The 12,275-nt window shown below is 38.5% G+C and overlaps 1 protein-coding gene across 2 annotated transcripts; it reads left to right on the forward strand.

The window, feature by feature from the left end:
* Positions 1–7,703: 7,703 nt before the first annotated feature.
* On the forward strand, positions 7,704–11,308 carry dmbx2 (diencephalon/mesencephalon homeobox 2). 2 transcript variants are annotated; one of them, XM_031859809.1, is made up of 4 exons: positions 7,704–7,783; positions 8,506–8,681; positions 9,713–9,888; positions 10,247–11,308. In XM_031859809.1, exons 2-4 carry the CDS (start codon positions 8,513–8,515, stop codon positions 10,757–10,759), a joined length of 858 nt encoding a protein of 285 aa, XP_031715669.1. In that variant the 5' UTR covers positions 7,704–7,783; positions 8,506–8,512; the 3' UTR covers positions 10,760–11,308. The 2 variants fall into 2 exon arrangements, with proteins under 2 accessions (XP_031715669.1, XP_031715668.1); XM_031859808.1 differs by having other exon boundaries at positions 7,714–7,847.
* Positions 11,309–12,275: the final 967 nt, after the last annotated feature.

Here is a 12,275-nt window from a genome sequence, read left to right on the forward strand (position 1 = left end):
TTCATTCCACTTAAGTGCATTGATGTCTTCGTCTCTCGAACACTGCGATGTTAAGGCACTTGTGCTTTTCACATTGCACCTCGTTTTCTCCTCACTGATGCTCCGTTTATAGAGTTCCTTTTGTTGGTTGGCTCTCAAACCTGACTAATCCTATAATACTTGATAATATAAAAGACACTCAGCAGAAATGTAAAGGCTCTGCTTACCACCTATTTGGTATAGTTGATGGAATATATTACTGTATTTTATAGCTCAGACAAAATAGTGATACAATATCCACCAGTGTCTCTGTGTCATGTGCACTGCATGAAATGAAGCCACAGGAATCATTGTGATGGAAGGTATGATGTGTTATTCCTCCATTAAGACAACATTTAGTTGTTAAATTAGTCCAGGGTTATTAATTACAGACCATTATCGTTTAGTGAGTCCCGGCTAATCTCTGCTGTTTAGTGTTGAAAATGACTGAAAAATACTTGAGTGCTGTAAATACTCCATGTTTCCTTTTGTATTTGTTCACTTTTGGTTGTTTATCTTTTTATATTAAAAGATATTAGTTAAAAGAAGCTGTTGCTCTGTCTTTACATCACGGCAGTAAGTAGATTTATTCGAGTACTGTACAAGTTTGAGATGTTTGTACTTCTCTTTAGTATTCACATTTCATGCTGCTGCACTACATTTATCTGACTGACCGTTATAGTTACTGGTCACTTGGCTCAGTGAGATTTTAACTACAAAATATTTGATCAGTGTATCAGTTACAGATTAAACTACCCAAGAGCATCAATTTTAAGATGGTTCAACTTAACGAAGGTTCCCCTGCGGCCTTAAAAATGTGCGTTAACTGAGCTCAGGGTGAATAAGTAGTTCAAAGTTGTTAAAATGTAAAAGTAACTAACAACAAAAAAGAGAATTTTAACCCTCAAACAATGCATGCTGGGAAGTCCTCTAATATGCTGATCATTTCTATCAGGACTTTGAGGAGTTGAAACTTCCAAGTCAGAACAGCTGATGTAATGAAGTGCTCTCAGAATTTACTTAAAATGAATAAAATGTACTTTTACTTTTGATACTCAAAGAACATTTTGGTGATGATACTTTCATTTTAGGACTTATTAGGAGTATTTTTACACAGTTGCATTGCTGCTTTTTGCTCCCGTAAAGGATCTGGTTACTTCCTCCACCTCTGCTGCACAAATGGTTTTTGACAGTGTGACAGCTTTTGCTCCGTACAGTGCCGGGCCTCTTGCAGTCTATATGTCTCTTTTTAACAGCAGGTGCAGCGGCCGTAATTCTCCTTTCTTCAGCAGATGTGTAAATTGAGAAAAAATGGGAGAGAAATGCTAAACTGAGAGGCCCATCCTTTCTTCGGTGTGTTTGCCTGTTAAGCTCCTCCTGTCACATGTCAGTATGCATTTCCCCAGGCCGGTCCACAGACCCCAGGTATTAAAAGAGCCAGTTAGCTGGGATCAATACCTACACAATGTTCCAGTGACAGGGAGGGGGGCTTCCTAGTGTTTATTGAGTGTTGCAGAGATTTTGAACATGTGGAGCAAAGCAGCTTAGAGGGGTCGTCTTCATTATCAAATTCGATCAGTGCCTCTCTTTCTCTCGTCCCCTGTGATCACCTTTGACTAGCGGGGGGGGTCACGAGGGGGAAGCTGCAGGCCGGGCTCCGAAACTGGCCCCATGCTGAGAGATGAAGAGCTGCATTATCTCAGCAAGAGCCAGAGCAAATAAACACTTTACTGCCTGCAGACTGGAACAATCAGTCGGTTAACTGATTCGTCCCTCTACAGAAAATGAATCGGCAACTATTTTGATTATTGATTAATTGTTTTCGTCATTTATTTCAGCACAAATACCAGAAGTCCACTGGCTACACCTTTTTGTCCTCTTTCCACATGGGAATATTTGTTGGTCTTCTTATTCTGCTATAATTATAACTTGAACATCTTTGAGTTTTGGACTTTTAATCAGACAAAACAAGACATTTGAAGATGTCAACTTGGACCCAAATCTGGGATTTTTAAAAAGTTATTGTTAAGGCCAAGCAATTAATCAAGAAAATAGTGCTTAAGAATAATCATTAGTTCCATCTCATGGTATTTAGGGCTGCAGATACATTTTTTTTTTTTTCAAACTATTTTCTTGATTTGCTTTTTTTTCTTAAAGATAAAAATGAAAAATGTCCGTTACAACATCCCAGAATCTTAAGTGACTCGTTCAGATGTCTTGTTTTGTCTACACATCAGTTAAAAACTCAAAGATATTCAATTTACTATCATACATAACAAAGAAAAGAAGCAAATCCTCTGAAGGTATTTTAAAGGTTCACAAGCGGTTGTATCCCGAAACAACTGATCTGCAGCTCTAAAGGTGACATATTCTGATGTAACAACAAACTCAATGGGACGATATGAAAATATGTCACGGTTGTCGTGGTCATAATAATTACAAATCATGATATTATCCCGAACAAACAATCAAAACACTTCAGACAGAGGACTTAAAAGACATGATGCATGTGTAAAGGGCAAACGAGTCATAATACACAGAAAAGAGGAAAAGTGATAACATTCAAAATGCTAAATGTGTGCATAAATACGGGCACTTCATGCCATTGAATGTCTGTTTTTGTGCACATATTTAGTGTCCATACTTCCCTGCACTCGTTGGCTCCTCTCCTATCTGTTGTGTAACTTCATTCCTCTTCAGTTTGGATAAGGCTCAAACCTAAATCTTTGTTTACACAGTTTGTATTATCCTTGGGTCTTAAAAGATGGTGCTGAAAAGACGATGGCTTAAACAGGTCAGGGTCTGTTTTCTCTCTCTGTTGGTCTGAGTTCACCCCTTGCATCCCAGTGTGGCCCACGTTGGGTGCCCTTGACTCTCGGGACACCCACCTGCCTGTCCCCCTCTCTCACTCTCTTTAATATATAGCACTCGCCCAATTAAGGGTCTGCTATTTACTCAGTCCCTCATATTGAGCTGCTTATTGCAGCGCTCCCAGGGGCTACACAGGAGATCATAAGAAGCTAATTGCAGCGTCATAAGTCTCGAGGTCTTATAAAGGGGGAATTATTAGAGTCTAATGCGTTTCTCAGACTCATTTCAGATCAATAAAATAAACCACAGCCACGTATGTGTGTGTGTATGTGTGTGTGTGTGTGTTTGGGATTTTTGTGTTTGTACTTGGTGTGTTTGCAGCCAGGTCAATGTCACTCTAAGCCCTGAGTGTGTCATAGCCAGTGTCAGGCCTCACAGCTTGATCCTGGGGCTTAAGAAGAGCGATTGACCCACCGCTAGCTCGCGTTGTCTCCCTCAGGTCAAAGGCCAGCCGGCCCTATCGATTCCCCTCGATGAAGAAGCCTTTAGCTCTCCCCTCTTCGGTCCACATGCTCCCGGACTATGATCGAGGCCCCCGAAGGCCTCTCAATTGTGTTCTGCATGCCGATCGATCCAGTTGGTGTCTGAGGGGGGCCTTCCTTTGAGATAACTGACAACTACAAAGGTCCCCTCCTGACAGGCTCTTGTCAATACAAATTCCCACTATTGATAAGTAATTAAAGAAAGCTTGAACATAAGGGGAGGACTGCTTTCTGAAACATCTGTTAAACAGGAGACATTAACAAAAACCTCTTAGTGGCAAAAAAAGAAGAAAGGAAGAAGATGAACTGCCCCCCCCCCCCGCCCCCCCGCCCTCATTTACTTCAACTGCCTCACTCAAATGGCCATAACATTCAAATGTTCCAGCTTCTATCTAAAATGACAACATTTGCTGTTGTTTTAAGTCTCCTCTAATAATGAATAATGATGAAAATATCTTTATCTGGACTGTTTGGCTTTATGAATCTGGGATGAGCCTAAATGATTTCTCAAGAAAATAATCGGCAGTTTAATCAATAATGAAAATAATCGATAGTTGCGAGCCATGATTGAGTCAATTTGTGTGTTTTGCTTATTCAATATCAGGTTATGGATCTTTTTTGCAGGCTTTTGAATCCAACAAAATATTTTGCATCACAGCTTTTGGTACCATCTTCTGATAAACTACTCTTTTTAAAATGTTTATAAATTATAACGTTCTTAACGGTTGATAAATAGATCAGTTATAATCCAAGTTGTTGTCGGCAGCTGTTTATCCTTTCCATTTAGTAATGCAGTAATAAATGTTGGTGCCCTTTAATGAATACTTGTTGGTTTCTCCCTTTCTAATAAGTCATTAAGGCCATTAAGTAAGTCATTAACAAAGAGGTTTTTTCATCAAGTCTGCAGTTTTGAGTGTTCATTTATTATTAGGAGCCCTTACTTTAGAGAACAAGTGGTCAAACTAATCAAAGGGATCTTTCCCAACCAGGCAACATAAAAGTTGTTCTTGATAATGGTTAAGTGATTTATTAACCATTGTTAATGAAGGTATCACCTGCTATCAACCAATGTTTGCAGCAGTACAGGAAAACATGTGATAGGGCTTTTGTTAGCTGAACTTTAATAACTTCATGTTATTTGCCATCAAGTGGGATGAAGACGAGATGCTTTGACAGTCACTCACTATTCACGTTGTCATTTTCTTACTGTAATTCCATCTTTTCTTGCTGTGTGACAACAGTTATTAAACCGGCGCGGGTTTCCACCTGCTCGGCGCTGAGACTGTTGTCAGTGATGTGACTCAGCCTTTTGTCTTTTATTCACTGTAATCCATGCATGTGTAAGTGGATCCTCTCAGAGCAGGATAACTCCCTTTAAGCGGGTTTTAAACACTACAGGAGGGACTCGCATCCAGCAACTTCTCATTTACCTCTGCACCGAAGTCTTTAATGCAAAACACTCACATCCTGGTGATTAGACCTGCTGCACCAGGGCCTTTTACAACACTGCTGATTACCTTAAAGGAATACGATGTTAGCGTTGTGTGGAGCTCACAGAGTGAGTCAGTCAGCACGTTTTGGATGACAGGAGGCCATTTAGACTGAACCCTGGTTGTCTTGATGGGTAGGAGGTGAAGCCCTGCCTGGCCCATAGAAAGGGGAAATGATCCAGAGAGGAGGGGGTGTTGAGTGAGTCAGTGGTGGCAGCTCTGGGATGGGGAGGGTCACACACAACCACACTCTTTGTGTGTCTCTAATCCCCCCAGCCAACACAGCTTTGGCCAGGTTTCATCATGAAAGTGCCATGAAATAACTACTTTTTTTCTCTCCTCGCAGTAAATCTCCCCTAATCCTGTGGGCTGCGGAGACAAAGACCTCTGGGACCTAATCCTGGAGCTTTTAGTGGGGCTGAGGGGCTGGCCGACAGAGCCTCTTCTAAATGACTTATTTCTATCGGACACTAATATAGCTTGACAGCCAAGAACGGCAAAGGGAGGAGGAAGAAATAAAAATGTGAAAAAAAGAGCACAAACATTTTCACATATTTTGGAAGTCTGAGCAGTTTGAGAGGAAGAAGTGAACCAGGAATATTTGTGCACAAGTACATAACTATCAAGACATCCCGCATGTTTATCTGTGATTATTAATACAAAAATGATCCGTGCCTTTATCGGCTGGAGGAATGTACTATTATTTATGTTGTAACTGAAATTGAACGCAGGGAAGCGGCTCTGCAGTACTTAATGATATGCAACAAGTTGTACTCGCAGCAAAACATTAGTTTAGAGAATTCTTCACTCAGGAAGTTTATTTTGATGTTGCAAACTAAAACAAATAGTAAATACTATTACATTTTAAACTAACTTCAAGAAAATATACTTTGAAACTAATAATTGCGCTTCTGTCTCCTACATTTTTAACTATGATCGAGTTGTCAGATTTTAAAGCGCTTTTATAATGTGGAGTTTTGTCTTATCCAAATGGAGGATGTAAATATAGACAGTGATGTATGTTGTTGGGCTATAAATAAAATGGACTAATACCACAGTTTAGAAATACTCTAGAGAGTACCACAAGTAAAAATACTCATTATACAGAATGGACCTTTTCAGAGTGATATTATATTATATTTACATATATAGTTTAATAGTATTGATTATAATTATTGATGCATTGATTTGTTCATCAATTTAATGTTGAGTACTTGAGTAGATGCTTGATATAAATATAATGTATTTCGTTAGAGTGATGGGATTTTTTCCTACAAGCTACTTTGCATCAGATTATTACCAATGCATTCACGTATAAACAGTATTTTAATTAGCAAAACAATCGCAGACAAGATCCATTTAGTAGCTGTTCTGGAGCGTTACATCGTATCACATGATCTTCCTCAGCAGATGGAGGTGGCAGTTGTCATTGCAGAAGTTCATGTTTCCATTTTTTTGTGAGCATTTTAAAGTCCATGTTGGCTCATCTCAACTGGTAAACATAGACAAGAAGTCCTCCATCGAAAGCTCCAGTGCAGCTACACAGCACTAAATGGATCGGCAACTTTTAACTACCTACTGCTGGGTAGTACAATTTACACCAATACGTCACAGTTTATAAGCTTTATAGGTCAAATCTGAATCTATAAAGTAATCAATAACTACAGCTGTCAAATAGTAAAAAGTCTTTACCTTTAGAATGTAGTTGAGTAAAAGTATAAAGTGGCATCAAATGGAAATACTTAACTTAAAAACTGTAAGTAAGTCAAGTATTTGAGTAACAACATAATATTTTACTACAAACCCTCTATTGAGTATTCATAAGCAGTACGCAAACATCTAATAAATGGATTACAACACATTATACTGTAATTGTAAACAGATATACATGTTTTTTGAATGTATTTGTCTACAACTTTAACTCCTTCTGTGGACTCAGAGGCTGATTTATAAACAGATAATGAATAAAACACAGTTGGAATATTATAAAGTAGAAGAAGTTATAATTGTTGACAAACCCATGTGCATAAATAAAAAAGGTGAATGCCCTTAGCTGCATATACTACATTACACTGTGTAAATGAATGTTGGGTGGGTAAAATTTAAATTAGCAAAGTAATAAGTAATAAGTAATAAGTACTAGTCAATTAATTGTAGTAAAATTACTTAATTTGCAGTATAAAGTGGCATAAAATAGAATACTCAACCTAAAAACCGTAACTAAACTCCACCATGTACCAGAAGTGATGGTGATAAAAGTGTTGATGACAAATTGCCCGTTAGACTTCATGTTGTTAAGTTCTTTTTCCTGTTTTCTGTTCCTGGGAAGACTTCTAATTTAGCTCAGCTGGATCTTTAAAGAAATAGTTCTCATTGAGGAGGTTCGGATTAACTTCACACGGTGACAGTTTATGGGCAAAATATGGTGCCTGTTAGCAAAACAAACCCTTAGAGAAAAAAAAAAAACCCTCTGAGGGGAGACTGTCAAAGCCAGCGGTCTGGGAGAAAGAGGACTGGGAGGGAGAGCACAATCAAAGGCTGTTATTTTAATCTGTCCTGCCTCGGAGATTAGCCGGCATTGTTTTAATTGTTTTAACGGGAGGGAATGAAACGCTCGCTTATAGGGGGATCCTTGGCATCAATCTCTCAAGTTCAATAGTTTCAAAAACTTGAGCTCCTTGCAACCCCCCTCTCTCCCCTCATCCCACCTAATCCCGGCTAATACCTTTCTTTCTATTGGCTAATGGCTGAGGGGAGCCTGGGTAAATGCTTCTTAAATTGTCGTGGGTGAGAATGGTTTCAGAGAATTAGATTGGTGCCACGACAAAGAGCGCTGGTGTGCGAGGATTTAAGGCCCAAACTGGACTAAGAAATACTGGACTGCACAGCTCACCAGATTCTGATCCACACGCTGGATCTCAGGTAAACAGCCAAGGACCCTAAAAAACTGAAGGTTTTAACGACGTTTTCATCTCTGAATTGAAAGGTAAATTTTTGTGTCTTAATTGTTAAATGGATAAAAGGAATCTGTTTTTTTAGTTGTAGTTGTTTGAGTTAAAAATGTTGCTTTTATTGAAATAAGATGCAAAATAGGTGTACAAATTTGGTCTTCTTGTAAAATAAAACAATGTTTTTTTTTACTTACAATGTTGAATCTCCCAACCGAATTGTTACCAATTCATACAACTGTATTAAGTAACTTATAAAATACAGCGTTCACAATCTGAACAGTGAATAAAGATATGCCAAGGAAGGAGAAAAGGAGGCAAGTAGCCTAATAATAATAATATAAGCAGCACTGAGGGATAATGTTAGTCCCTCTAGTAATAACTAATGTTCTGTCGTAGATGTGTATTGTTGGCTTCTCACTCGAACAATTTGATCAAATTAACAGATAATAACATTTTTTTATAGTCTTTCTGCAGTAATTGCTCCCTTTATCCTTTAACAGCCAAGGCAAGTTTATTTATGCAACATATTTCAGCAACAAGGCAATTCAAAGTGCTTTACCTAAAACATCAGAAGCAAGTTTACAACATTTAGTTGACTTTGCCTAAGGTGGGAGAGTACTCAAGTATATTATAATGCTATCCATATAAAAATACACACGTTGGTAAGTTAAAGACGTTTTTCTGCTTCCTTAGATTTAATATGAACTCCTTGAATTTCTGCGGGACGTCCAGCGGTGGCGGTGTGTATCCCCTCCACGGTGTTCACTCCATGCTGTTCGACCTGCACCACCAGATGGCGGAGCAGTACCACGTTTACTCTGCAGCCAGCCCCACAGTGCACACCCTCTCTGTGGCTGAGAGACTGGCAGGTGGGTCATCGAAGTTTAAAATGATTTTCTCTTCTCCAGAACTATGTTGCTATGTAATGTTTAAAAATGTATGTAACTAATTAATACACAAGGATGTTGTGATTACCAAGAGGGTTAACGGTGTCCGGTTGATGATCATAATAGGGATAAACAATAGATTATGAACAACAGAAACTTTAATGAACAGTGATTCGTTTTGGGGACATTTACACAAGTAGCTCTAATTCAGTACAATGTTGTTCCATTTTCTGTTGTTCCATTTTCTGATACTTTGTACTTCTACTCCACTGGCAAATACTTTACGTTTTACTTCACTACATTTATTTGAGAGCAATAGTTCCTAGTTACTTGACAGATTACTTCGGTATATTTTGATGCCAATACTTGTGTACTTTGTACTTAGTAAACATTTGAATGCATGAGTTTTACTTGTTACAGAGTATTTCTACACTGTAGTATTGCAACTTTTACTTAAATAAAAATCAGAGTACTTCTTTCACCAATGGTTACTTTGCAAATAAAGATTTTGCACATCAAAATATATATTTTTTAAAGGATCTAAGTGCACTACTAGCATTGCAGTGCTACTTACACATGAATGCATTTTGTTGCATTATGTTGTTGGTACTGCTTATTTACTTAAGTGAAATGATGACGGTATGACTTGTAATGGAGTATTTTTAAAGTGTGGTATTGCTGCTTTGACTTCAGTGAAGAATCTTTATACTTCTTCCAACACTGTATATATCAACCTGCACAACTTCCACTTGTGCAAAGCTTACTATGAAGTGATACTTTACAGATTTACGTGAGCCTGAAAAGAGAAGAAAAGAGGAAACTCTTTCAAATAAAACTTTGAAATCAGGTCAATATATTTACTGCATCGCTGATAAGAAAGAGAAACAACATCAAAATATGGAAGAAAAAAAGCAAACTACTTCCCTGCCATGCTCCTAATTACAGAAAGTTAAAGAGAACTTACTGCTGACTATATTTTGGTGATGACTTTTTGTTTTCTTCTGTCCTGCCAGAGCTCATTCTGGAGGCTCGATATGGCAACCAGCAGAAGCAGCGCCGCAGCCGAACGGCCTTCACGGTGTCGCAGCTGCAGGCTCTGGAGAAAGCTTTCCAGCAGACTCAGTACCCAGATGTCGGCATGAGAGAGAGACTGGCTGTCTGCATCAACCTGCCTGAGGCCCGCATTCAGGTGAGCGCACACTACGCCCAACACCTGACTGTAAACCTTCTGAAACCAATACTGTTTGTGGTGTATTATTTAAGGTGAACATTTAGCTGGAAAGCACGAATAAAACCCTGCTGCATTTAACTTTTTATATTAATATTTATTCTCAGACATGCAACTTTAAGGAGGGAAAGAAAATAGAAACTTACTTCTCATCTGTCTAAAATGTGCTCTTTTGTTTTACAATTTCTCATATACGAAAAAAAAAAGATTACTGCCAACGGCTTTCGTTTATGTCTTTACCTTCATTATCAGGATTACCTTTAAATTTCTAGGCATGTTAACATAGGCCTACCTTTGCTGTTTACTCTCTCTCATGCAGGTGTGGTTTAAGAACAGGAGGGCAAAGTTTCGTAAAGGTCAGAGGTGCTCCCCCTTCTCCCAAGACCACAGTCTGGAGGAGGCATCACATTGCAGCAAGGTGGAACAGGAGGAGGTCGGGCCCGAAGACAAAAAGGACATCACCCCATCACATACTGACAGAAGCATCCGTCCTTGTCTCTGCCCTCCTCCTCATGTGGATAAAACGAGGGATGTTTACTCACCTCTCGCTTCTTCAGACTCTGATGTTTCACGGTGCCCCCTCAGACTTCACTCTCCTCCACTTTTCCCCTTCATGACAGGGGAGCGCTACAGCCACCCGCCTCACCAGCCCATTGTAGGAGTGCTGTCCACCGAGCTCAGCCTTCCCCCGGTGTTCTGGCCCATCATACAGCAGCACAGTCCCACCCTGGAGGTTCATCCATCGCCAGTTACTAAAAACTGTAGCCTCTCCCTTCAGACTGCTTGTTACAGTAAAGCTGTGCCACACCCTCACCTGCGGCTGCAACTGTAGTCCTGCTCTCCAACAGCAAGAGATCTCTGCTCCTTGTGGACTCAGGTACACCTGAAGCAACCCTGTGTGGGAAAAGAAAAGAGGGAGAAGCACTTACTGCCTTGTTTGTGTAAACCTGACTACAGATAGAATGTGAATTTATTTAGAAAGCTTTATTGACTGTCTGCCTGTCTGTCTGAAGGGATGTGCAGCTGTACAGTCATATACTTCCAGGACTAATTTGGGTCTGCTTTAATCACTAACATCTACAGGTTGCTTTACGTTAGCCAGTGAGTTTGCTTGAAAGAGGTTGTTGTTTAATCCATCACCAGCAGTGTAAACACCATTTAAAAATATCATTGTCTCCTTCAGCATTATTTCAATGGTTACACAGCCAAGTAGATACACAGTTATAATGATGGTAAAACCATTTCAGATAAGTTCCTAATTGTAACTAGGTATTGCAACATAGAAATGTAAAATAAAATCTGTTGTACCTGACATTTTTTTTTGTGATAAATGACTTGTTGATGATTCAATTTTAACATTTATTAACAGTGGAATTAAGATGACGTGATTTTTTTAGATTTTTTACATATTTTGATTTATTGAGTATATAAACTGTTGGAAAAAAGTGAAACAATGCTCATTAAAAATTCCCCAGAGCCCAAGAAAACATATTAAAATGACTTGTTTTGTCTTCCCAACAGTCACATTTTATGCTACTTAATCATGTGCTACTAACATCACTACAATTCAAAGGGAAAAATTTTACTTTTTACTCCAATACATTTATTTTATGACTTTAATAATCTTTACTTAACACATTCAGATGAATAATAAAAAATATAATCAACAAATAAATTATAATTTAGTATCATGGATTGAGAAAAACATTATTGATGCCCAAGTGAAGTTCACAAGCCACCCATCAGTGTATAGAATAGTTCAAATGTAGCCACACCTTTCACTATTGAATTTATGCAAACATTAATACATTATTATAATCCACTAATATAATAAACATAATTCTGAAATGGGCCATTCTGCATAATGAGTACTTTTTTTGGTACTTGAAGCCAATAATACTTTAACTTAAGTAAAGGTTTGAATGGACTACTTTTACTTGTAACAGAGTATTTCTACATTTGGGTATTACTTTAAGTACAACATTTTAATACTCCTTTGAGCTCTGATGACTTAAAAGATTGACTGCGGTCACACTTAAGTATAGGCTACAAATGTCAAAGAATCATGTTTGACATTATTATATTTAGGACAATAACCCCCTGAGTTGTGGTAAATATATAAATATATAAACATATAACTGTGTTACACGTTTACCAGGTCGTAGATGTTTGAATGTCTTCACACCATCTTATCTTCAGTCTATCTCAGTTATATTATAAGTGTAAATATGTCAACTAAATCGACCAGTTTTGGTGCAGTTCCCCGATAAGATACGCACGCCTGATGTTTTTCTGTATTCCTCAAACCATTTGCGCACGTTCCTCAGCGTAGCGCAGAGTGAGCCGGC

This window comes from Anarrhichthys ocellatus, unplaced genomic scaffold (assembly GCF_004355925.1).
Source record: "Anarrhichthys ocellatus isolate YVR2014 unplaced genomic scaffold, GSC_Weel_1.0 scaffold22, whole genome shotgun sequence".
Classification (NCBI taxonomy): Eukaryota; Metazoa; Chordata; class Actinopteri; order Perciformes; family Anarhichadidae; genus Anarrhichthys; species Anarrhichthys ocellatus.